Source organism: Trichosurus vulpecula, chromosome 4 (assembly GCF_011100635.1).
Source record: "Trichosurus vulpecula isolate mTriVul1 chromosome 4, mTriVul1.pri, whole genome shotgun sequence".
Lineage (NCBI taxonomy): Eukaryota > Metazoa > Chordata > Mammalia > Diprotodontia > Phalangeridae > Trichosurus > Trichosurus vulpecula.
This window is the reverse complement of record NC_050576.1, coordinates 34059334-34085739: the sequence shown is the minus strand read 5'-3', so window position 1 is coordinate 34085739 and position 26406 is coordinate 34059334. Positions and strand designations below refer to the sequence as shown.

Here is a 26406-nt window from a genome sequence, read left to right as displayed (position 1 = left end):
CTGTTCTGGATGGCCTAAAGCTTATCTCTTCCTAAAATATGGTTCCCAGAACTGAATTCTGAAATGCAGAAAATGTGGTCTGACTAGTGTGGCAAGCTGTCCTTGGGTAGCTCATTTTCACTCTCTGTAAAATGGCTAGCTGTTGGGCTAGATGCCCTCTGAGGTCCCTTCTCCCCAGGGGGCAGGAACAAGGCTGCCCCCACCACTCCTTCCCAGATCCCATATGTTGTGCTCCAATTTAGCTCAGGAAAATACCCCACCCCCCTCGACTGGCTGGGGTAGCCCCTGGGAACTGAGAGAAAGAAATAAGGGGTGGCCCCTTCTGGGTCAGGTGGAGAGGCAGCTCACCCCGCCCCCCCCAATCCTCCGGGGAAGGCACAACCAGCATCAGTTTCAAGCTGGATTAGCAAGAGTTAACTCCCCAGGCCTTGGGATTTTTGCAGTAATGTATAAACTATTATTTCAAATTATTTTTCTTAATTACTGCCACCCACTAGGAGGACCTTCACTTTGATAATTCTGGGCTATGAAATCTCACCCCAGGACCTACTTTTATCTCCCACCAAACACCTGCAGGTCATAAAAATGGAGAAGAAACCTCCCTGTATTCCCATCTTGTGCAGGAAGAAAGGGGGAGAGGAAGAAAGAAGGGAGGGTCCCCTGTCTACCTGCCTTCTGTGAGATACAGTGGATGGAGCTAGTGAATAATAGGGCATTTCAGGGCACTAGGCAACCCCTGTGGACCTTTCTAACTTGGCTCCAACAGCAGCAAGCCCTGTGAGAGCCTGACCTTGGATCCCAACCAGTTTAGCCAGTCACTGTTGAACTGCAGCCTCTGGGGGTGATGGGACTCAAGAAGGCACCAGCGGGAACAGTACAACTGATCTGGGGGGCCCCACCCCAAAATCACAGGGTCAGAGTTTCTCTTGGCTAAGGAAGAAGGAAAGCTAAGAGCTAATCCCTGAGAGTGCTCTGTCCTAGGCTAGCAGGCAGGAAATGCGACCTGGAAGCTGCTGGGTCCTGAGCAGGCCCCAGGCAGTGGGAGAACCTCTGTTTAGATCAGCACAGATGGTCTGTGTCACTGCTCAACAGCAGACTCTGTGTGGTCCTCATGGTGAAGTCCTATTGGCCGAGGGTCATGTGCCTGAGGACAGGATAGCCCCAGGAGTCAATGGAGCCCACTGGAGACATGTCTTTATTGGGAGATCAATACAAACCAAGCCAGACAGGAAAGTAGTTGTGGTTGGCAAAGGCAGGGCCTTTGGGAGACTTCGGAGGAGGGATGCAGACACTGGCAACCTCAGATCTCCATGAGCTGGTCATTCCCCACTATCACCTCATTCATTCTCTTGGCTAGAAAAGGAAGGGAAAAGGCTTGTTGAGAGCTAGCCCCATTAGTTCTTTTGTAGCCTGACTGGGTTCAGTCAACAGCTGTAGGAAAGGTTCAAGAAGCATCCTTTCCCCTTCCATCTCTGACTTGTGAAATCTCATGTCTGCCCCTCCCAAGGACACTGTTCCTATCCAAGGCCTGCTACTGGCCCCTCAATGAGCCTGGCCAAGGAGGAGGCTCTGATGCTCCAAGCATCACTGAACCTCTGGGAATGACCAAGCGTCCTGAACATTTAGAATAGGGAGGAGGGTGGGGAGATGTGGTTGGGAGGGACCTTGGAGACTGCCCAGGAAGCTAGCATTGGGGCTTTGGGGGAGAGGCTTGAGGGATTCAGACCTGTCCTGCTCAGGCTTATCCCCTTGGGAGTGAGCTCAGGTCATGTCTGCCTCACAAGGCCATGGGTCACTTTCATGGGGAGCTTGGAGGAAGGGGAACAAAGCAGAGAGAAGAGGCAGTGGAGGATGGGGAGATGGAAGGGCAGTGCACCACCCATATCCTGGGGATGGCCTAAGTTCCTAAGACTGCAGAGACCACACTGGGGGCTCAGGAAGAAGGTTTCAAGAGAAGCCTGACTTTGAGGCCTGGAGATGGTTCTGGCAAAGATGGCTGGGTCTGGGCTGAAAAGAAGCCCAACAGGGACCCTGGAGGGTGTAACCAACCGGAGAGAAGAGCAGGGTGGCCAGGAGATAAAGAGGAATCCAACTGAAGGCCAATGGCCTCTCAGGTGAGAGCCAGAGGAGGGAGCCTGGAGCCCAAATGCACAGAGAGAAGGCCTCCAACCACCTAGCTGAGCACTGGAGACAGCTGCCAACAGGACTTAGCCCTGACTTGCAGCACCTCCAGCTGTTCCAGGTGCAGCTTGCCAGTGGGGGGTGGCTTGTTCCAGGTGGGTGAGCTGCTGGCTCCTCCCCCCTCCCCAGGCATCTCCAAAAGATCCCAAAGGGGCTGCCTTGTTAGTGGGGCATGGGAGGGGGAAAGCTACTTCTGCCTCCTTCTCTGGCCAAGTCAGCAGGGCTGATGATGAAAAGTGACCTCTCCACTTCCTCCCTCCTCGACCCCAACATGGACATCCCCTGAGGAGCACTCTTCGTTGTTGGGTCTCAAGGCCTCCCCTCTCCGTCACCTTCATGCAGATGATGAGGACCGGCCCTATCCCCTTCTCTAGTCCTTCCCTCTGGCCTGAATTCTCCAGCTGGGTGTTCCACCTGTCCAGTCAGAGGCTCATCCTTCCCAGCCCCCAGGCTGCTCTTTGTGCCCTTGTGGCCTTCCAAATACTATCCATTCCACTTCTGCCCAAGCCCTCCCTTGCACCTCTCCCACATGGATGAACTCCCTGCCTCTTCTTGATCACTAGAAAAAGAAAGTTCTTCCCCCAACGTCCCTGGCCCTGGTCAACAGCTCAGCATTAGGAACTGACGTTTTACTTGCCATGGAAATGATAGGAAAGAGGATGTAATGCATCTGTCTGCCTTGCATTTCAAGGACCACTGGGTCTTTCCATCTGACTTGAAGCTAACGCTTTCCATTAGTGTCACCTCCCCCAATGAGAGTGGGAGCTCCTTGAGAGCAGGAGCTGTCTACCTTTTCCTTTTGTATGCCTAGCACTTACACAGCACTATTGTTTACATAATGAACACCTAATGAACACCTTTCAATCCATCCATCCACCCATCCATCCACCTATCTGTCCATCCATCCATCCACCCCTCCATCTCACCCCCCACCCCATCCATCCATTCCTGACAGCTATGTCTTCCTCTCCAGTCACTCCGGGACTCTGAAGAAGGCTGTTCTTCTGTGCTCCCTCTAGTCCAGCCTTCACATGCTGCCAGAATGATCTGGCTATACTTCTCCTTTGCTCCAAAACCTTCAGTAGCTCCCAAAGCCTGGCTAGCCACAACCTGTCTGCAGCCTCATCTCTCATCACTTCTCTCACTCTTGCCCCCACAATAAGCTTGAAGGCAGCACTCCCACAATCCCACTTGGCTCTCCTGCACATCTGTAATGCTCTCTCCGCCCCTTCCTTGTTGCCAGCAGAATTCCTACCCAGTTTTTACAGACCAGTCTCAAAATGACAGCAGCTCAGGTAGAAGAGGGACCCCTACCTGATCAAGAACACAGCAAGGTCCTGACTGGTGTAAATAATGAATCCCATGAAGTAGCTTTATCCCTCAAATTTTTTCATTGCATATTTTTATTAGGCTGGAAACAATGGCCATATCTCATATTTAATTATAATTTCAAGTACCAAAATTTGAATGCCGAAGCCCCACCACAGGATTGGTTATTGGCATTCATTGGAACCTGGCCATCAGTCCCCACTTTATGGCTCAGTGACTTTCAGTGACAGTTGAGTGAGGGAGCCTGCTCCCCTCTGGCTACCTCTGATGAGGAAGACTTTCTGTACCTCAAGCCCAAGTTGCCCTGCCTGGACCGTCCCCCACTGCTCCTAGTTGTGCCCCTGAGGACCAAGATAACAAATCTAGGCCCTTTTCCATACAACAGCCCTTCAAATACTTGAAGACACTGACTCCTGCATCTTCTCCTCCCCAGGTGGACATACCCCAATCCCACTCCATTCCCTATTGTGTGTGTGTGTGTGTGTGTGTGACACAACCCTCCCCTCCATGCACTCTCAAGGCCCACCACACTTGCCTCCTGCTTCCTGCCTCCCCACTGGCTGGCCCCCATGCCCAAAATGCCTCTTTCCTCATCTTCTCCTCTGGGAATTCCTAGGCTTTCTTTCAGATTCAGCTTAAACACCATCACCTCTTACACTAGGTCCCTCCAAACCCTGCATCTTCATGCTGTGCTTCTTCGTGTACTTTTCTGTGTCTCTGCTGTCTCCTGTCAGACTATGAGACTATAAGTGTGTATAAACACACATACTTTTATGTATACCGACTGCTTATGTATATACTGTAGCTGAATAAATGCTTGAGGACTGACTGATTTCCTGGAGGAACTCCAAGACAGGGACCACATCTTCTCAAAACTGTGAACCTCTCCCATGGCTAAGCACTGTTCTCTGTACTCCACAGGTGCCTAACAAACTGAGGCAGACGTGGCAAGGGAGACCAAAGACTGGCTAATCTGGTTCTGAAGGCACCAGACAGATTCAAGATTCTACCAGGGAATTTCAAGGTTCAACTCCAGGCAAGTGAAATGTGAGAGGCAGAGATGGCAGACCAAGCAGAGGCTGCATTCTCAAGCCAATTGCCCGCAAGCAGACAGGGCTCCAAGGTGGGCACCCAGAATACAGTGGCTGTATGGCTGCTGGAATGCTCCTCCTCCTCATCTCCACATCCCAGGCTTCCTTCCAAAGTCTGCTGCAAACTCTGCCTTCTATAAGGAGCCCTTCCTCAGCCTCCCCCAGCCCCGCATAACCTTGTCTCTTCATGCACATGCTATCTCCCTTGATGGAATGGAAGCTTCTTGAGCGCTGGTTCATTTACGACTCTGTATCCATAGTGCCTGGGCACATAGTGGGTGTTTAATAGATGCTTGTTGATGGCCTGAATCTGGAGTCATTGGCCCTCTGTGGAAATCTCTGCTCTGTGACTGTCTGCCTGTGATAATGTGGGCCACTGATTCCTGTGTGTGTATGTTGGGGTGATCTCTGTACTGCTGCTCTCAGGGGGCCGAAGGAAGGAAAAGGGACATGAAGGACATTAAAGCGCTGTGCCTCCTAGCTCAGCAACCAGTGTCATGGCCAGGACTCTCCCAGGAGCGGGAACTGAAGAGGGGACTGAGGGGCCTTCGGCTATGTGCACCTCTCTGGGCTAAGGGCCCCTGGGGAATCCAAGGACAGACAACAAAGACAGTATGCAAACAGCAAGACTGACACGGGAGAGGTGGGAGATAATCAACAGGGAAGACAGTAGCAGTATGGAGACTGGGACTTCCTGTAGGAGGGACTTTGGCTGGGACTGAAAGGAAGCCAGGAGGTAGAGATGAGGAGGGAGACTCTCCAGTCCTGCGGCACAGCCTGTAGAAATGCCTGGAGTCGTGAAGTGTCTCGCAGGAGCAACAGGAAGGAAGCCAGAGAGTGTCTCAGGGTCACAGAAAATGTGAATGTGTGAGTGTGTGTAAGAGTGTGTGTGTGTGTGTGTGTGTGTGTGTGTGTGGTGGGGCGTGTAAGGTATAAGAAGACTGGAAAGGTATGTGGGGAGACAGGTTAAGAAATGAAGAGCCTTGAATGACAAACAGGATTTTGTATTTGATCCTGGATAGGGAGCCACTGGAGTTTATTGAGAGGGGTGAAATGCAGGCCAAAGCTGGAATTTAGGAAAATCGCTTTAGCAGCTGAATGGATTGGAGTGGGGAGAGACTCAAGGCAGCGGACCCCTGGCAGCTACTGCAATAACCCAGGCATGAGGTGATGAAGGCCTGCACTAGGGTGGGGGCGGTGTCAGAGGAGGGAAGGAGGTGTGTTCGAGAGACTCTGCAGAGGTAAAACCGATAGGCCTCGGCAACAGCTTGGATGTGGGGGTGAGGAAGAATCGAGGACAGCTCGTGGGGTGTGAGCCTGAGGGATGGGATGAGGGTGGGGTTTCCTACAGTTATTGGGAAGGAAAAGAAGTAGGGGGGCAGCTAATGAAGTCTGCTTTGGACAAGTTCAGTTGAAGATGTGTACAGGATGTCCAGTTCTAGATGTCTGAGAGGCAGCAGGACAGGGAGACAGGTCAGCAGAGGGGTCAGCCCCAGGCTAGAAAAGGGAAGGCTTGGCCTCCCATTCCCCCCCATAGCTCTGGCATGCTGAAAGTAAACCCAGGCAGGCAGCTGCTGGGCTCTGGGCAGCACAGGAGGCTGAGGAAGGGAGGGTGGCCCAGGCCCCAGGCACTGGCCCACCAGGGAGCTGGGGCCCTAAGAGGCAGCAGTGTTTACTCACTCCATTACATCCCCTAATTTAGAAACCCTTTATACCAAATGGGAAACAGTCCTTGGCTGCCCCAGAGCTGCTGCTCTGTTAGACTAGGAGGAAGCTGCTGCCTCTGGGAAGGCGGGGCTGTGTGGCTGTGCTTTTCAAAGTGTGGAGCATTTCAATACAAATACAAGGGATGAAGAAGGAGGTCTCCAACTCAATGCTGGCGGAGAAAGCAAGAGACAAACCAAGCTGGAAGGGGAGAGAAAAGGCTGTGGGGGAGGGCAGGCCAGGGATGCTTTGGCCCTAACACAAGCTATGATGCTCTTTATTTCTGGGAGCATCAGAAACCCCATCTCTAAAGGCCAAGGATGAGAGGTAGAGGAACCACAGCTGGAATGTGGGGACTCCCAGTTATATTTTTAAAAACTGCTACTGCTGGTTTCAAGAGAGCCCACCAAAGCTCCTCCTCCTTCTCCCTGGCTGGCTCCGTGCTGAGGGGTGGCCTCTGGGAACCTTCCTCCTAGACCCAGAGGGCCAGAAGGGGTCTCTGAGGTCATCTAGTCCTCCCTCCCTGTGCACAAACAGCCTAAGCACTCCAGGGAAGGATGATAAGGATGTGGTGGGGGGATTCCTGGGGAGGTGCGGGGTGGACTGGACCTCGGAGGTCCTGACTCTGAAATTCTCGAAGGGTCTGGGGAGCTCCAGAAGGAATACGCTAGCATTCCTGGGATTCTTTCCTGGGCACGTTCCCTCTTCTGGGGGGGCAGGAGTTAGGGGTCATGCACCTCACTGCCTCCCTGGCAGCCACCAGCCCCTTGGCCACATATCTCTGACACTGCTCCAGCCACATTCCTGGAGGACTTTCCAAATGAGTCTAGGGAAGGTCAGGCAGGTCTGCTGCCAACAGAATCTCCCTCACTTCAGACCCTGCCTTCCTGCCTGGCCCCCATTCTCCTTTCCCTCTGATGCTAACACTGCACCCGACTGTGTGGCTCGGAATTCCCACCATGTCCTACGGACTCGGTCCCCACCCCGACCCCTGGCTCCAGCCCTTCCAGGCTGCTCCCAGGCCTCACCTTTGGCTTCTATCCGTTGACCGCTCCCAACGAGGCAATCCTTGACATCTGCACCTTTTTCGATAACGGCGTTGTTACAGATCACACTACCATGGATGTTGCACCTGTAATAAAGACTCCTTGTCACCTGGGAGAAGCCTGAGGCACCAGCAGGACTGGACCAGACTCAGGATTAGTTCTGCCACCTCCCCTTGGGGAGACCCAAACAAGCCCTCTATATGTGTGCATGTGTGTGTATCCATGTGGGTATGCTCACACACACACATGGGGGTCAGGTCCAGTTAGCAAAGGGCTAAATCCAGTTGACCAGTATAAAGAATGGGCAAAGCCTGAGTGGGAAGAGGGCCCAACTTAGGACCAGGTAGGCCCTGGATTTCCAGCTGGCACATTCCCCAGGAACGAGCAGGCTGAGGGAATGGGATGGATTCTAACTTCTACCCAACAGATGCTTACCCTCTAACTAGACCAGGCCTACAATCTAGCCTTGTCTATATGTAGCAATAGGGAGATAGACTTTTACATGTGGGCCAAACCCAGTCTCCCCGTATTTGATCCAGTCAGTGAGAGCTCCCTGAATTGTACTGTCATAAGCCACTTCAGGAGAGGCTGCTGGCATTGAAGAGCAGCTTTCAGGAGGAGAAATGACCTTTATCATGTGTGAGTCAACGTCACTTCCCAAAACCTCATCCCAACATCTCTGTACCCTAAGGCTCTGCCAGGCACAGAAGGGACCCAGAGCACAATTCTCAGATGAGCAGGGCTAAGGTTCCCTCCCAATCCTAACTTGTGTGTGCATCTGGGAACACATCCACTAGACCCTCAAATGTCTGACTCCTAACAGGAGCCACCTTCATTTAGCAAAGAGCACACACTGACACTGTCTGTGCCTCTAAAGCTGAGGGTGGAACTCGGAGCTCTGGATGTGTTGGCTGTCCTTGGCTGGGTCTGGGCAGCAGCCCTCCTGTGGTACATCTAAGGTGGGCAGGAGGCAGTGTGGTGTTTTAGGACTGCCAGACTGGACTCAGGAAGACCCAAGTTCTCTTCTGGCCTCAGACACCTACTGATTCTGTGATGCTGGGCAAGTCATGGAATCTCTCTCAGCCTCAGTTTCTCCATCTGTAAAATGGGGATATAATAGGACCTGCCTCACAGGGTTGTGAGATAATGAGATGCAAAGCCCTTTTTAAACCATAAAGAGCTATATAAACGCGAGCTATTATCAACAGCCAGACAACTTGGGCTCAAATCCCAGCTCAGACACCTCTGCAATCTGGGGCAAGTCACATACCACCTCTCTGGACCTATTTTCTCCTCTATAAAATGAAGGGGTCAGACCAGATGACCTCTGAGGATCCTGTGTATTCCAAAAGGAGAAGAGAGCTCTGGATGGGGTGTTGCACCAGGAGTGCAGATATAAGACAGAGAGGGGGAAAAGGGGGAATGGGCATTGGTAATGGAGGGAGTGAAGAAAAGGAAGGGAGGACACTGGCAAACAGGCCTTCTGGCCAAGGAGGCCAGGGGAGGTTTACAGGACTAAAGGTGCAGACCACCGAAGGAGCCCCCCCCTCCCAAATGGCCCCACTCTCAGGAAAGCCTAGCTTGCTGGCCAGCCTGGCTGGACGGTCACTTCCCCACCCCCCACCATTGTAAACAACAAACCTCAAAAGAAACCCAGAGACAAATGTACACAGTCTGTAACATTCCAGGCCCTTCTTTATCGCTGTTTTGTTTTTCTAAAAGGTCAGAGATTGCAGAGCCCCAACAGTCTTGTTCTTGTGTGGGCTGGGTGTGCCTGGCCTGTTCTTGGGGGGAGGCCCAGCTAAGAAGCCTCCATCCCAGGACACACAAGCTGGGGCTTGGAGGGAAGGCCTCCAAACCCTATCCTGCCTCCTCCCCATGGCAAAGCAGCAGAGCTAAAAAGCAAAGGCCACAGAAAGCATGGGGAAGGATGCAGTACAGGACCTGGGAAATTCCCAGCTGAGGCAGCTGGAGTCCAGGAAGCAGAAGGATGAACTTCCCAACTGAGAACAGCCTGCACCGTTCTTCCAAGGCCTGGCTCACTCTGACTCAAGGGCCAGTAACCAGCCTGGCCAACGGCAGGGCAGGACCACCCTGGAAAGCAGAGGCTGGAAATTCTGCGCAAGCTATGTGTGCAGAGCGGAGATGGGAAGAAGGGACTGTGGCGCCCACATGTGCAGCGCCAGCAGGAATTCCAAACCCAATCCCTAATTACATCCTCCTCATGTTGGTTTGAGGCTCTACAATGAAAACAAGGAGCATTTCTGGACAGAGGGGCTCAAATAACTGAGGTCCAGGCCTTAAGGCTGCTCAGACCCAGGAAAGACAAGTTTGGGGGTGCCTTGGGTGCCAAGCTGGCTACAGGGCAGACCTTGTACGAATGGAGGTCCTGAGGGCTGGGTATACACTGCTTGTTCCATCCAGTTAAGCAATTATCTACCCATCACCCCACCTTGGGGGCACAGGAATGAGTGAGTCACCTAATGGGAGACTAGGCAGACCCAGAGACCCACAGCCAGCCAGTGGGAAAAATGTAAGCCAGCTGAGACTGGAAGTTGGGCTGGTTATACACATGCCCCCTGGTCTTAACTCATACTGACCCTTGGGAGAGGTCCTGAAGCCCAAAGGAGGGCCAATAGAAACACAAAATAATGGTGTGCCACCTGGGCTCTCAATATTGGTGTCATTCTCGACTCTTTCCTCGTTCTCCCTCCCCATAGCCAAAGCGTTGCCCAGTCTTGTTTCCAGGTGAATTCGACATTTACTAAGCTCCTACTACGTGCCAGGTACTACACTAAGCACTGCCTCCATGACACAGTTACCCCCTAGTCCAGGCCCTCATCATCTCCCCTGAACAACTACAAGAGCCTCCTCCTTGGTTTCCCTGCCTCAAATCTCTCCTCTTTCCACTCCAGTCCACACAGCTGCCAAAGTCAAAGCCCCATATTTTGGGACTTTGGGTAGTGGTATTACTGTCTGTCTTTTTTTAAATCTCTTTTTAAAATATCCCCTCCATTTCTGAATGTCCTTCCTCTTCCTCAAGCTCACCGTCCCTTGAAACAAAGGATCAAAAAGAGGAAAAGGCTATTGACCCAGATCAAGGCATGGCTTGTGGCATTGTACGCCCCTGGCTGGAGAGAAGGCAGTTTTCCTCTCTCAGCCCTTCTTCAAGCGGAAGAATTTGTTCCTTTCATGGGCACTATGTTTGCGGTCACTGCCCGACTCTGCACATTTCCCTCCTCATCAGTTCTTGGGACTTCCCATGCATCTAGGAATTTTTATATTTATAAATTCTAACAGTTTAGTAGGAAATTCCATTCCATTTATGAACCACAACAATCGATGGATTAATTACTTTGTTTCCAGTTCTTTGCTGCCACAAAAAGTACTGTTATAAATATTTGGTTGTATGTGTGGCCTTTGGATGGGACAGACTGTGTGGTGAGAGTCAAAGGCTTTGGACATTTCAGTCACTTTTTAAATACAATTTCAAACTGTTTTTCAGAGCAGTCGGGCCCATTCACAGTTCCACCAACAACAGGGTGTTCGTATGTGCTTCTTTTCATAAGCCTTCCAACACCGATCATTTCTATTTTTTTGGCCAATTTGCTGGGTATGTGATGAAACTTTAGAGTTTATCTGATTTACATTTCTCTTATTGGTGCCATCTTTCATATGGTTAGTAGTTTGAAATTCTTTTTCTGGATTACTTGTCCACTGGAGAATGGTACTTGGTCTCAGGATGTTTGGGTTAGTTCCTTAGATAAGCTACTAGCTATCAGACCCTTATCTGAGACATCTGTTGCAAAGATTCCCCCCTCCCCCACCCCCCAATTAACACCTTCCCTTCTTATCCTTGCTGCATTGATTTTGTTGGTACAAAAGCTTTTCCCAAACTGATATTCCACAAGCATAGATCTGTCACTCTCCTATTCCAGAAACTTCAGTGGCTCCCTATCACCTCCAGACCCAAATACACACTCCTCTTTTTGGCACTTACAAATCTTCACAACCTGGCTCCCACGATGCCACATTCCCTCCCTCAATATTCCATCAAACTGGGCTCCTCACTGTTGCCCCATACAGGACATTCTGTCTTCTACTTCATGTCTTTGTACAGGCTGATCCCCAAGCCTGGAATGCATCCCTCCTTCACCTCCTCCTCTTGGAATCCACAGCTTCTTTCAAGATTCTGGTCAAGTCCCACCTCCTAGTCATTAGCACCCTTCCCCTATTCCAATTACTTTGTGCATATTTCATATTGACATCTGTGTCCCTGATGTTTTCCTCAGTAGAATAAGCTTTCTTTGGGCACCCAACGGCAGTCCAGTGCCTTGTCCACAGCAGGCATTTAATTCATATTGAATAAATGGAAGTACTATTCTGATTAAAAACCTTGAGTAGCCATCAATGAATGCCTAGAAGAAAGTCAACCTCAGACTAGCAACAAGACCCTCTCGAAAGAACGTCGGGTTCAACGACATCCAGCAAACACTTTAAAAAGCGCCTACTGTGTGTAAGACAGGCCTGGAGGGACAACATGGCACAGGGGAAAGACCCCTGGATCTGGGCTCAAACCTTGGCTCTTCCATTTACTCTAAATGATGATGTTAGACTAGACAAACTCTCAAGCCCCTTCCACTCTCCTGGTTCTCCTCCTACTTGTCTGATGGCTCCTTCTGTCTGCTTTGCTGGATCTTTGTCCAGGTCATGCCTGTTAACACTGGGTATCTCCCAAGGCTCTGTCCTAGGCCCTCTTCTCTTTCCCTCCATACTCACACTTACTGACCTTAACAATTCCCGTGGATTTAATTATCATCTCAAAGCAGATGATTCCCAGATGTGTATATATTGCCAGCCCTAACCTCTTTCCCGACCTCCCTTCCCACATGACCAACTGCCCTTTGAACATAAATTGGATACCTGATGTCTTAAGATGAATTCCTAATTCCCCCATCTTCCCAATCTGCTGTCAGATCCTGTTATTTCTACCTTCTGCCTTCACAACATCTCTTCTATTTGTTTCTTTCCTTTCACTCACAAAGTGATCACACCTCTTATGTGGACTATAAATGTAACTATGTATAACTACAACTCTATAACTATATAACATATACATACATATCTATCTAAAACAGCACTCTGGTTGGTCCCCCCCATATCACTCTCATTCAATAAACTTCAGGGGCTACCTATTGCCCCTGGAATCAAGTATAAAGTCTGCAGCTCTCTACAATAGGACCCCTTCCCCTCCACACACACTATTATGAACCAGCTACGTTTGGCTTTGTTGTTATTCCTGAACACAACACGCCATCCACCATCTCCAGGCCTTTGAACTGGCTGTCCTTCTGCCTGGAATGCCCTTCTCCTTCACCTCTGCCTCACCTCACCTCTTGACTTTCTTCAAGACTCAGTTTAAGCACCACTTTCTGGGGAGGCCTTTCCAGGTCTCCCTTCTTCCTCTCCTCTCCACTAGTCCCTTCTTTCTGAGATTATCCTTCAATTACACTGTAGAGATACATATTTTACATACTTATTTCCATGTTGTTTCTTCCACTGGAATGTGAGTTCCCTGAAGGCAGTGGCTGGTTTTTTTGCTTTTCTTCGAATCCTCAGCACTTAACAGTGACTAACATAGTAGGCACTTAAGAAATACTTGATGACTGATGGCTCATGTCATCCTATGAAGATGATGAAAAATATATTGGAAAACATGGTTCAGGAGCAAGAAATGACAGAAATTTATAGATTAGACAAGAAGTCACAAAGATATACCAAACATATGATGGTCAGACCTGGGCTTCAGGAAAATCATTTTTGTTACTGAGTGGGAGCAAGAATTATAGTGGGAAGAGAGTTCAATGAGAAGGTTATTGAAATAATCTGGGTGAGAAGTGACAACGGCGGTGGCTGTGCACCTGGAGGCGCGGTTAAGTCAGAAATGACAAAATCTGACAACACGTGGAGTAAGTATGAGCGAGGACTTGAGGAGGACAAAGCAGTAAGTCTGGGTTACCAGATGATGGTGGACAGCCGGGAAAAGGAGAGACTTTGAGGAGAATGATGAGGAGCTCTGTGTTGGAAATACTGAGTGTGAGATGCCTACAGGACGAAAGGCACTTGCTGACTCAGGACGAGCTCAAGAGAGATTAGGACTGGATATAGAAATCTGGAAGTCATCTGCATAGAAATAAGTGAATCCGTGGGAACTGATGAGATCGCCAAGCGAAACAGTATATAGGGAGAAGAGAAGAGGGCCTAGGGTAGAACCCTGCAGGAACATCCATGGTTAGTGGTCATGGTGTGGATGAAAATCTGGCAAAGGAGACAGAGGTGTGGTCAGACAGGTAGGAGGAGAACCCGGAGAGAGCAGGATCACAAAAACCAAGAGAAGAAAATGATGAAAATATGACTAGTAGGCATAAAGGCTGTAGAGAGGTCAGGAAGGACAAGGTTGGGGAGAAAAACTCACTAGATTTGTCCATTAAGAACTAACTGGTAACTTTGGAGAGAGCTGTTTGTTTCAGTGGAATGATGAATTTGGAAGCCAGATGTAAGAGTGTGACAGGAGCAGAAATGAAGAAAGACTGTGTTCTCAAGTCTCAAGAGAGGAAAGGAAGATGAGCTAGTGAGGATGGTTTGATCAACTAAGAGTTTTTCAAAGATGGATGATTAATGGGCCTATTTGGAGGCAGTGAGGAGGGGCTGAAGATTAATCAGTTCCCAAATCTTGTCTTTTCAATCTTCACAACATCTCAATATACAACATCTCCTTGGGATGGCCCAAATGGGCTGTGCTCTGCACCCCTGGAGAGAATGTTCTCTGCCGACTGAGGATCCTGAAGGAACTCCTTTGTGGAATGGAGATCTCCATATACAATGTCTTTACTTTTATTTCTCATTTTTCAGGGTCAGCAGTTTGTTTGACCAGATTAAGCTGGATGTACCATAAATGCAGATAGTGTCTTCTTGTCTTTACTCTCTTAACCTCAATCGATATTGCTCTAAATGTGGCCCTCCTACAAGCATAGAAATTTACACAAATGCCTTAGCTACCGCAGAGCTCTCACTAAAATGGCAAATCAAAATATATAGTCTATTGTTTCAATAAAAACCTAAGGTTGGACAGTCCTGCTCTAAGCAGCCAATGATCTGCCTTCACCCAGATGCTTATTCTGAAGTAGTTCTAGCCCAGTAACCATCGTTTTTTGTCTGTTGATAAACAGGCAATTTCATTTTTGGTGACTTTCTGCACTACCAGTCCATCTGTCCATTATCTTCTGCCCCTTTTCTTGAGGGATATAAGCACAAGGCTTCTCAGTAGGTTACAAGCTCTCCTTTCCTTCCTGGCCTTCTTAGACATTAGTCTGTCAATGCTCTCTGCAATCTAGCCACTATGGCCTGCGTGCTTGCTTTGGCACCAGTGTTCCTCCAGGCCTGGAATGCTGGTCCTCTTTCCTCTGCCCATTGGAATGCCTGGAATTTCCTTCAAGCCTCAGCGTGTGCCACCTTCCACATGAAGCCTCTCCTGGTCCCCAAACTGCTCATGCTCTCCCTCCCAAAGCTTGGAATTAAGTTTGTATATATGACACATATACTTAGGTATGGACAAGCTTTCTCCCCTGTGAGAAACGTAAACTACACGAGGGCCTAGAGTCTAGGCCCTAGACTGTTCCTCCCTTGTCTTTGTAGCCTCAGCACTTAGCACAGGGCCTGGCCTATCCCAGGCCCTCATTCAATGATCCCTTTCCTCCCTTAACCTAGAACCTATCTCCTCTGTCTTGCTCTGGGTCTACCTTCTCCCAGAATCCTGGACTATTAAGATCTGTGCTGCTGAATCAGCTGGAAGGTCTTGTTAGTACCTTGTAGAATGTTGCTCTGTCATTTTCTACAACAGATGCTGGTGCATGCCATGCAAATATGTTCATGGGAACTGCAAGCCAAGGTCATGGCATCAGAGAAAATCACGTGCCTGTGCCACACTTACTGTGCTCATCCAACTCCTTCATTTGCCTCCTGGAGAAGAACCAGCGATACGGTGACTTGGACGCTAACCACCACTTCCTTTTGTCTTCTCTTATTTAGGGTCGGTGGCAATTTGGTTTGGTTTGCTCCCTGGCTGCTAGGTAGAGGCCTCCCATTTGGAGTACTGCAATGCATCCTAGAGTCACCCAAATGCTTGATGGGCATGTGGGCATCCAAAGGAAGGAGGGGCTGTTAGAAGAAAATTAGGTTCGCTTCTGTGTGCAAAGGGGCTTCTGCCCATAGTGTGGCTGGTTCTAAGGCAGAAGCCCTGGGCTCAGCAGAGAAGGGCATTAGTAAACACAAACATCTATTCTAGCCAGCTTAGAAGGAACACAGGACAAGTAGGAACAAAGTGCTCTGGAGTTCTGGGGAAGGAGGCCCACTTCCAGGAGACTGGTCCTGGACCAGGAGACACACTGGTATTCTCTGAGCTGAGTAACAATGATGGTCAAGGAGGGAAGGGGAGGAGGACATTCCAGGAAGAGGGAAAAGTCTGAACCTTTGTTCAAAATATGTCAAAGGGAGGATAAAAAGTTTGGACACAACTTGGGGCAGTATAGCAGGAGTTAAGGCAAAAAAAAACAAAAAAAACTCTGGTTGGATCCAGACTATGATGGGGCTTAAATACTGGAATCAGGTGTTTACATTTTGCTCAAGAGGCAATGGGGAGCCATTAAGGGTACTTGAGCAAGGCAGCAACACGCTCAGTAGTACATCAGGAAGATTACTTTTGGCAGGATAGACTGGAGTGGAGAGGTGTTAGGAGGCCGCTGCTGTTGTCTAGATAAGAGACGATGAGACAAAGTCTGAACGTGCCCTGGCAGCTCACGGATGCACTGGAATCACAAACAGCGTCATCCTGTCTGGCTCTGCAGACTGTACTCAGCCATGCTCAGAGCCCACATTTACCCAGCTCTCTATGCTGGCCTATGTGGGAAGGGCTTCAGTGGCCTCTGCTGTCCTGAACCCCAAGCAGAGGCAGTGACTACTGACTGTAGGGGCAGGCTTGGTGTCATGGGCACCAGCCTCTGCTCTGCAGCAGCCTTACATGGATGGGGGAGAAAATGGCATGGCATACCTGGAATTGGCCCACTCTTTAGTGTGGCTCCTCCCAGCTCTAAGAGGGAATGATCATCTTGGTGTCACTGAAGCCCTTCACATTGGACTCTCTCCCCTTCCATTCCACAAACTTCCACGATGCTGTAAAGAAGGTCAATGGGGCCCAGTCTGGATGCTTGCGCATCTTCTGGGGGAATTCACTACTGATTCCTTTCTCCAGTTTTGGTTTCAAAACTCAGTAAGCTTTTCCATTTGAGAGTCAATGGAACAGCTTGGAAACGAGACAAGGAAGCACAGGCTATGGGAACCACACTTCTCTGCAAATCCAGACCCTCTCCCTCTAATGCTTAGCCCAGATTTAATAGCTGAGGGGTGATTAGTCTTCAGATGACTACATTTTAATTACTTTTTCCAAAATTACTTGAGCCATACAAGAATTACCATGAGTAATTAAAATTCAAATGACACCCAATAATTGAGTGAAGCCCACTGGGTGCTACAGGACGCCTGATCTTATCACCCTGCACAAATGGGTAATTTCTAATGGGTATCCCAGTCATTAGCTAAGTGGGCTGTGGGTAGCCTTTTAGGCCCAAAGACAGTAGTCAGCTGACATTCCCCTTACTTTCCTGGTCTTAGCCTGTTCTGGCCTGGCAGGGAAGGCTACATTGAGTTACATCCAACAGGGCAAGGAATGGGCCGTGGGGTACATTGGGCATTCTCATGCAAGGCTTTGGGACAGGGCAGTGCCTGAGGTGAGAGTAGGCAGAGCCCCCAATAAGGCCCTCACAAAGCTTGGGGCCTGTGCCATCTGGAGTGGAGAAGACTCACCATGACAAAAACATGGAGAAGAGCTAAAGAAGTGGCCTAGCTTCCAAATGGTTTGCTTTTCATTGCTGTTCATGAAAGGTCCAGGCCGACCCCAGCCACATGGCAGCCAGTGGGAATAAGAGCAGTCGGGGCTGCCCTGTTATGGAACACTGCACAGAGCCATCTAGGGACAGCCCTTCAGGGCACAGACAAGGCCATCAAGGACCAGGCGGAACAATGACTGGCCAATACAGGTCTGATGTCATATTGTGCCATGGTCAGATTCCAGCTGTTGTATGCCAGCAGCTTTCAGAGATGGCTGGATACTTAGCTCTAAAGATTAGTCATACAAACTCAGATTCAACCTGAATATCTCAAGCACGAGTCTGGCACCAAGTCACAGAGGCAGGCTCATCAAGTGTGTGGATGACACGCACTCGGGAGGGAGGGCTGCTGCACTAGCTGACAGTCAGTATGCAAGCCAAAAGATCTCCCAGGCTAGAATATTGGGGCAAGTGGAAGGCGATGACCCTCCATGGAAATAAGTGGGAAGTTCTGTACACAGGAGTTCAGTTTCCTAAGTGCGAGATGAGGATGGCCTGGATGGACAGGGAGCCACCAATGAGATGGCAGCCAGCAAGCTGCACAATGAGGCACTGGGCCCAGGATTAGACAGACAACACCGCTGTCTTCTCCTCTGGTCAAGCCACACCTCGAAGATGGTGTTGAGTTCTGGGGGCCATCACTTAGGAAGAACATTGAGAAGCTGGAGGATCCGAAAAGGAATCCAGGATGGTGAGAGGCCATGAGGACACTCTGGTGCCTTCCTTGGGGACTGTCTCCAATATATCCTGGCTATCACTCATTTGTACATAGTTGTTACTGAGCTCTTTGAGGGCAGTGACATGGTTTTTGTCTTTCTTTGTATCTCTTAAAATGATGTCTGGCACACAGTAGGTGCTTAATAAATGCTTGCTGACATGTTCAGAAGACCTGGAAGGGACTGTTTGAAGGGTTGTCCTGTGGAAGAAGCAATAGATTTCTTCAGCTTGGTCCCAAAGGACACTGGGTATAAGTTGCAGAGGTCGACTTAGGCTTCACCTATAAGTGAAACTTCTTACCCATCAAATGCTGTCTCAAATGGGAAGGGGCTGCTTGGGAAGGGGGGGTTCCTCCTCATGAGAGGTCTTCAAGCAAAGGCTGGACACCCCCTTGTAGGGGACGTGAGGAAGAGACTCCTGTTCAAGTTGGACTGGCCTACTTAGTTCTGTGGGTTTGTTTTTTTTTTTTAATTTTTTTTTTGGAGGGGGGAAGGCGGGGCAATTGTGGTCAAGTGACTTGCCCAAGGTCACACAGCTAGCACGTGTCAAGTGTCTGAGGCCACATTTGAACTCAGGTCCTCCTGACTCCAGGGCTAGTGCTCTACTCACTGAGCCACCTAGCTGCCCCATTAGTTCTGTTTTTAAGTTTGAACTAAATCTAACCTGAGTTTCGGAGCTGTCCTGCTTGTCTGAGTTTCCTGCTGAACTAACTCCCTTTTGTTCCCATACACTCTCTTCTTTATTTTGGCATCACTATCACTAGATCTCCTTTACTCCCCAAAGAGAAACAAACAAACAAACTCAGACCAAACCATCCCTTGTAACCAGCAAGAATAATCAAATCACAAAATCCCATCCACCGGCCATGTCCAAAAATGTTATGTCCCCTTCTCTCCTCTAGGACCCTTGCCAAGGGTAGGAGCTGGCTTGCTATTGGGGAGGAGAACCTTGCATAAATAAGCTCTCGGAGCAAATACAGAGCAATTCAGTTTGGGGAGAGGAAGGACTAACAACTGGGACTGGAGAGGTCTCTTGTGGGAGGTGGCCCCAGAGCTGAGCCTTCTAAGAGGCTGAAATGAGGAGGGAGCAAAAGTACTCATTCACTCTCTGCTCAAAGACCTCCAGTAATGGGGAACTCACTACTTCCCAAGGCAACTAACTAATTATAGTTTATGACAGTTCCAACAGTTCATAAACATTCTTTATCTGGAGCTGCAATCTAACCCCCCCACTCCTGGTCTAATCTCTGTCTTCCATGGCAGCCCTTCAAACAGCTGCAGGCAGCTATCATCTGCGCTCCCTGCCCCCCCTTCTCTAGGCTAAAGCTCCCAGTTCCTTCAAGTGAGACTCTCATGGCACAGACTGCTCTGGATGCCCTCCGGCTTGCAAAGGGTGCCCAGAACAGAACACAATCTTCTCGGGGAGGCCAGGACAGCAGGATGACCACCTTCCTCATTCTACACTCCAGTGGCTCTCTGACGGCACGGATGGAGGCATCTGTCTCCAGGGGGGGCAGACCGCAGCGTATGCACACAATGCTGCCTTCCCCATGCCCCAGCCATCTAGGCCACTATAGCTTTTCTTAAGGCCTAGCCCCAGGCAGGGTAGGCTGGTGTTTTTCTTTAAAAGGAACTGAAACTTTCCTTGAGCCTTGTTTGGCTGAGGTTGCTGCCACGGCTTCCTGTTCACCTGAGGAAAGCATGCCACAAAGGGCTTCTGACCTGGACTGAGCCTGACCAGGAGCAGGAGGCTGTGCTCCGCTGAATCATGAGATGCACTGCTGCGGCTCCCCCTGAATGACCCACGAGTGTCCCATTTTGTTCCCATGTCCGCAGTCAGGCCTGCATCACGACCACCCAGCCCTCCCAGAACATCTGCCAAGCCCCTGGAGGGGCTCCTGTGGCAAGTGCACATTTGGGCTCCCCATGTGCGATCCACACCCTTCTCTCTGATCACACACTGCCCCAACAAGATCTCGAGCCACCCCCCATGTTAATCCTTTCAGAGGGTAGTGTTGCATGGTTCATGCCCATGCAACATCCCTGGGAGAAAACCGAGGATGAGGACAACCCACATTTATCGAGAACTCTGAGGTTTGCAAAGCTCTTCACAAATATCAGCACAAGTGTGACCCTCACAGCCAGCCTGGGAGGCCAGTGCTATTACTGTCTCTGTTTTACAGATGAAGGATCGGAGGTGGAGGTGAAGTGACTTGTCCTCAGTCACACAGCTAGGTAACGATCTCAGGCAGGATCTGAACTCAGGTCTCCTAACTTTCAGGCCCAGAGCTCCTAGCTGCCTCTGGATAGACAATGGGCTCCTCACAGGCAGCGGAACCAGAGCCAGCTGTGACCTTGAAGGGATGGAGAGACCCAGGGTACAGCCAGAGGCCTTCAGCCTGGGCCTCCAGTGGGAGCTCCCCATTTGATGCGCCTCCTCAGTGCCAACTCCAGCCCCTGACCCTCTTCTGCCTCTGCTCCCTGGAGGTGAGCGGAGCTGGTGCCTTCCCCAACAGACTCTCAGAGCCTTGAGGCCAATGGCCACCTTCCCTCTAAGCCCCTGCTCGTCTGGGTCATGCCCGTTTGTGTTCAGTTTGTCAGCATCGCACCAAAGAGGATGCCAAGAAGTCAAGACAATCCTTTCTGAAGGCACAGGCCTCCAAAGCCCAGCCCCAACCTGCCCTGGCCCATGCTGGTGCTACTGGCCCCAGGAAGGGCTCTAGACCAAGAAAACTGGCAAGGGAAGGGGGAGACAAGGGGTTCTGTTTGCTGCTTCCAGGGCCTGTGGATAAGGGCAGCCCAGTGCCCAGCCCTGAGTGAGGCTGCGCTGGGGTGGGGACAGGACCTACCCTTCCTCAATGGTAACAGAGTTCATGAGCACAGAGTTGGTGATTTTCACTCTGTCTCTTATGAGGCAGCTGGACCCAAGGATGGAGTGTTTAATGGAGGTCTTCTCACCCACCTGCACAGATGGTCCAATGATGCTGTCAGGCCCGACCTGAAGAGAAGAACAAAGGATGAGCCAGTGAAGTCCCTGGCCCAGAGCTTCCAGACCACACTCCCCCCCATTTCCCCTTTTCCATCTTCCCCAACCCCTCCTCCCCTGCCCAGATCTTCAAGCTAGGGCCTGGTGCACCCTTTCCTGAGCAGGGGGCAGGGTCAGGGTTTGGATCTGCCACGGCCCCCCACTCGCTAGGATCACATTTGTGAGAGTGACTAAGAGCTAAGCAGAAAACCTCAGCGGGCGGCAGCTACCATACTCTCTGTGTTTGCCGGCCACTGGCCCCACAGCCAGGACAGAAAAGGAAGGGACAGGTCCAGGGTTGCGCCTGGCTTCCCCCAGACTCCCCAAGCAGGCCTCAGTACCCACTTAACTTCAGGGCCAGGGTTGGTAAGTGATAGATGATTTCCACAACAGCTTAATTATGCCTGGGACCCAGCTGGGTCCCAGGCTTGAGGTCTTCCATACCAGGGACAGCCCCTTGCTCTGGGGTGGGGTGAGGGTCCCACTGCTCTCACCAGGGCCTGGTCAGAGATCTGTGCAGACGGATGAAGCAAGGCTTCCTCAGGGCAGAGAACAGGCAGCAATCTGGGGATCTGAAGAAGGAAAAGGAGTACCTTGTGACTCATGAGGAGAGCAGCTGCTAGGCTGGAAGCCCCCTAGACCTTTCCCTCCACATTTCTCATCTGCTTCTGTGTTGGCTCATCAGACTTACAGGATTTAAAGACAGATGAAGGCTCTTGGAGGTCAGGCATCTAACCCAGCTCTCTTGTCACTGGGCCCTAGAGAGGTTTGGTGATGACTGGCCCAAAGTCCAGATCTGGCTGGGCTTGGACCCCAGGCCATCAACTGCCCTCCCAGCTACTCAGTACAGAGCATGTAGAGAACTCATGATTTACACATTGTAGCATCTGCTGAGAAGGCTGCGAGCTCCTGGAGGGCAGGGACCACACTGAGGACTTTTTTTGTATACCCAGTGCTTAGCACAGTACCATACCTAGCATACAGCAGGTGCTTAATAAATGCTTGTTGACTAACATCCCCACCTCTACATCAAAGGCCTCTTGTTGTTGAGCCTCGAGCAGGCAGCTGAGTTTGTAAGAGACAGGGCAGACCTGGGATTGCCCAGTGGTGGACACTCCCTGCACAGACATGCCCTGTCACTGTGAAGCTCCCAGGATGAGAAGGGGGATTTCCCCCCCCAGAAAAGGCCGTCTTCCTTGGTTCTCTGACTACAGGGGCACTGGTGCAGCCCTTGGAAGAACAAAACTAGCTGTGTGAAGGCTGCATGCCCTCTCCTTGGGAAGACTATCCTTCCCCCACAGCCCTCCTGCAGACACACTGGCGTGGTGCCACCCTGAGCTTCTCATCATGGGGTGACATTCAGGATTGTTTTCTGTGGCACCACCTTACGCGCTTCCTGGGCCCTGAGTCCACCCAGGCCATGAGCTGAGGTCTATGTGGGCATGGACAAGTGGAGCTATGGACTCCTAAGGAAGTGGGAATGGGCATGGACAGGCAGAGCTGTGGACTCCTAAGGAGGCAGGAGTGTCAGAACTGGAAACACCTCAGACGCCTCACGATACCCAGCTCCCTCATCTGTCAAACGAAGGGGTTGGACCGACGCTCTGCTAGGTGCCTTCTAGCTCTAAATCCTACAATTCTACCAAGAGTCAGAGCCTTCTGTGGGCAACGGCCCGAGGCAGCCTGTGGGGACCCTGGAGCCAGGAGAGCGATGGGGACCTCTGTCCTAAGGCAGCTCACTGTGCCCCGCTAGAGCATTTTCACAGACCTGGGCTAAACCTGACTGCTCGTAGTAAGTGTCCATGGTAGAGGGGCCCCGGCCATGCCAGGTAGATGAGGCCCCTCCATGGAGGCCACCGGCAGGCTATAGCTTGGCGCTTAGGCACATTTGACAGCCCTCCCCCTTGCCCCAGCTGGCCCCTGGCCCTCCCTGGTGGTCTCCCCTCCTGCCCTGACATGCCAGCGCAGCAGGAGAGGAAGCCGGGCAAACACGTCTCCCTCCTCAGGAGGGCCGATGACTCATCCTCTTACCTGCTTGTTGGCTTCGATGTAGAGCCCCAGGGTGTTCACTCGAGAGCAGACCCCCCCTTTCATGACATGGACATAGCAGCTGACTCGGCCTTGAGCAAAGGCTTCCTGCCCATCCCCGTGACAGTCCTTCCAGTAGGTATTGTGGGGCTCCACAGCCAAAAGGTCATTATCCTTGATGAAGCTATAAATATCTACAGGAGACAGGGCAGAGGGAAGAGAAGGCATCAGCTGGGAGAGCAGGGAAGAGCTGAGAGCTCCTTCCCTTGTCCCTCCAAACAGGCAGACTGCCCACAAGCCCCCCCTCCTGGAAGGAAACAGGGACAAGAAGCCTTCCCGCATCACTGTAAGGTAGTCAGCACAAGTGATGTGTCCATGGCCACTCAGACAGAAGGTGTCTGGGGCAGGATTTGAACCCACATCACCCAATGCCAAGTCCTATGCCCTGTCCATTATACCACCCTGCCTCCAAGTAAAGCTTCACCTTCCACCTTTATAAGGAAGGGAGGTTACAAAATCAACTGTCATGTGGGTGAAGATTCATTAAAAGAAATAAAGCAAGTCCCAAGGTGGGAAAATGCAGCAGGCAACTTGACCACTAACAGGCCCTATCTGATATATGTGTGTAGCTGCCTCCTGGAAGACTGCAAGCTTCTTCACTCCTGACAAGGATTTTCCCTCCCCTATTAAACTTAGGAAGGCCCCAGAGCCCTGAGAGCAAAGGCTGGACTATAAGAAGTGGCAGCAAGGAAAATGGATCCAGTGGTCCCAGGGTGGACCATTTTCTAGGCTTTGTCTCTGGGGCTGGGAGAAAGGCTTCCTAGGGCTCTGGCTGCACCCTGAGCCCCCAGCCCCAGCAAGCCCCGTCCATAACCAACGCAGCCTATAAGAATGCAGGCAATGGCCCAAACCCTATGGGAGAGCCCCAGAAGCAGGGGAGCACATTTAAAAACCAGGGCAGCCATCAGCTACAGAATGGCTGAACAAGGCATGGTACATGAAGGTAATGAACACTATTGTTCCATAAGAAATAATGAGCAGGCAGATTTGAGAAAAACCTGGAAAGACTTATACAAACTGATGCTGAGAGAAGTGAGCAGAACCAGGAGAACATCGTACACAGTAACAGCAGCACTGTATGACGATCAGTTGTGAATGACTTGGCTCTTCTCAGCAATGCAAGGATCTAAGACACCTCCAAAAGACTCATCCACATTGAGACAAAAAGCTCTGGCATCTGACTGTGGATCGCAGCAGACTATTTGCTCTCTCTTTTTGTTGTCGTTGTTTTGTTTTATTTCTTCCTTCCCAGGGTTCCTCCCATTGGTCCTAATTCTTCTTTACAACATGACTAATGTGAAAATATGTTTAACATGAGTGTATATATAGAGCCTATATCAGACTGCACACTGTCTTGGGGAGAGGGGAAGGGAAGGAGAGGGATAAAATTTAACAAAAGCTTATGGAAGTGAGTGCTGGAAACTAAAAATAAATTTAAAAATTACAAAAAACTAAATAAAAAACAAATAAAAACCAGGACAGCAAATTCTGGGTCCCTCTCAGCTAGGGGCTCAGCAGCAGAGCTGGCCTCAGCCCCATAGTGGCCACTGCTTCTTGGCTCCTGAACTGACCTACACACTTTTGGTCCTTCTTCTCTGGGGTCTGCTCTTTTTCAATTCGTCCCTGCAGTGATGATGGCGAGGAGAACTGTTTCCTAACTAAGTATGGAATCAGCTCACTCCGGATGGATGTGATTGACCTAGGAAGAAACAAGAGCCAGGCATGAAGCACCCCTGGACATTCGCCGTATCTCAAATCTCACACTGGGGTGGGCCCCACTGCCTCCCCGCCCCTGCCCCGGCCACTCCCTATTTTAACCTTTGAAAGGCAGCAGGTTCTGGTTGGTCAGAAGGCCCAGGCCTCTGATTATACAACCTACCCAGTTTGCTTCACAATTCTGAAACACTGATGCTTAAAAACACAAGTCTGATTCAGGAACACCTGCACCATGGAAGTGAGTGGTGTCACACTCAGTCACTCCAACAACGCGCGCTTGTGCCAAGGCTCTTCACTGCAAGGATGCCACCCGTGGAGATGGGAGCTGGCCAGCACGGAGTCCTGCGCAGGCCCATGTTGCTAGGGTGCACAGCAGGCAGCTTGTTCTGCTGCAGGTCCTGGGCCAGTCCAGCTGACAGCTCTCCCAGCTGCCTCTTCCAGGCCAAAGGGGGATCTACCATCTGCTGCTCAGACACCAGAGCCAATGGCACCAGCTGCTTTCTCTCAGGCCAGCCTTCGACTGGGTGGTGACAGGGAAGTATGGCCAGTGCTGGGACCACCCTCACACTGGGTGCCAGCTCTGCCCGGGAGCTGGCTGCTAAGCTGGGTGGAGGCAGCCCAGTTACGGCCCACGAGTAGAGACTTTCTGCAAGGTTTGATATTCCCTCCCAAACTGACAAGCACATGTTCCCCATGGGGCTGCCCCAGGCATTTGGGTACCCTGTTTCTGGCAGCAGAAGGCAGGCTTCAGCAGGGATTGGGGTGAGGCTTTTGTGGAGAAAAGCCCGCCAGAGCAGGAAATGGCATCATGAGGAAAGCTCCACCTGCCACACACCAGACAACACCAGCCAACTCAAACTGTTCCCCAGGAGGCCCATGCTCCAGAGGGAAAGACACCCAGGTATGTACAGGGAATCCTGGCTCGCCTTGTCCCCAGCCATCTGCCAGGTGAGGCTGGGCAGGGGCAGCCATAGAGTGAGAGAAATGGATCCCCAGGAAACATCCTTTTAAAATGTTCTGAGAAGCTCCTTAAGACCACAAAAGAGGCCTTATTCCGCTGACCATAGAGGGGAGGGGAAGCCAGGGCATGATGGGGTAGGAGGAGTGAGCCAGAGGCCTGTGTGCACCTCAGATTTAAGCATAAAAATTGGACAGCAGCAGGGTCAAGACTAAACTGGAGGGGTCAGAGTGGAGGAGGGAGTTCCCTGTGTCTGTAGAGGCCAACCCTATAATGCTTCTTCTACCAGGAGAACTTCCTTGACAGCAGGGTCAGGCCTGCGCTTTAGGAATATTGACTTGGTGGGTCAAAAGTCAAGTCTTACCACGTTCTCTCCTCTCCCCCACCCTGCCTCATACTGGAGCAAGCCATCAAGGCCACTTGCTGTGGGGTCCCTCTTTCTGCTGCTCTTCTCCCCGTCTCACATCCCCTATCATCATGACCCTTCTCCTCACCAAGGCCAAACCTTGGCCTTATGCCTGCCCACATCCCATCCCATTCTCTCTGCTCCA

The 26406-nt window shown here is 50.8% G+C and overlaps 1 protein-coding gene across 1 annotated transcript in view; it reads right to left on the bottom strand.

Moving 5' to 3' along the window:
• Positions 1 to 1168: 1168 nt before the first annotated feature.
• The window catches only part of EIF2B3 (eukaryotic translation initiation factor 2B subunit gamma), a 79742-nt gene continuing 54504 nt past the window's right edge, over positions 1169 to 26406 (bottom strand). Inside the window, exons 7-12 of the mRNA XM_036755885.1 lie at positions 24753 to 24880; positions 23125 to 23315; positions 21588 to 21665; positions 20918 to 21066; positions 7334 to 7437; positions 1169 to 1353 (exon numbers count right to left, since the gene is read on the bottom strand). Of these exons, the coding sequence (XP_036611780.1) occupies positions 1301 to 1353; positions 7334 to 7437; positions 20918 to 21066; positions 21588 to 21665; positions 23125 to 23315; positions 24753 to 24880 (703 nt within the window). The 3' untranslated portion in view covers positions 1169 to 1300. The remainder of the gene's footprint in view (positions 1354 to 7333; positions 7438 to 20917; positions 21067 to 21587; positions 21666 to 23124; positions 23316 to 24752; positions 24881 to 26406) is intronic.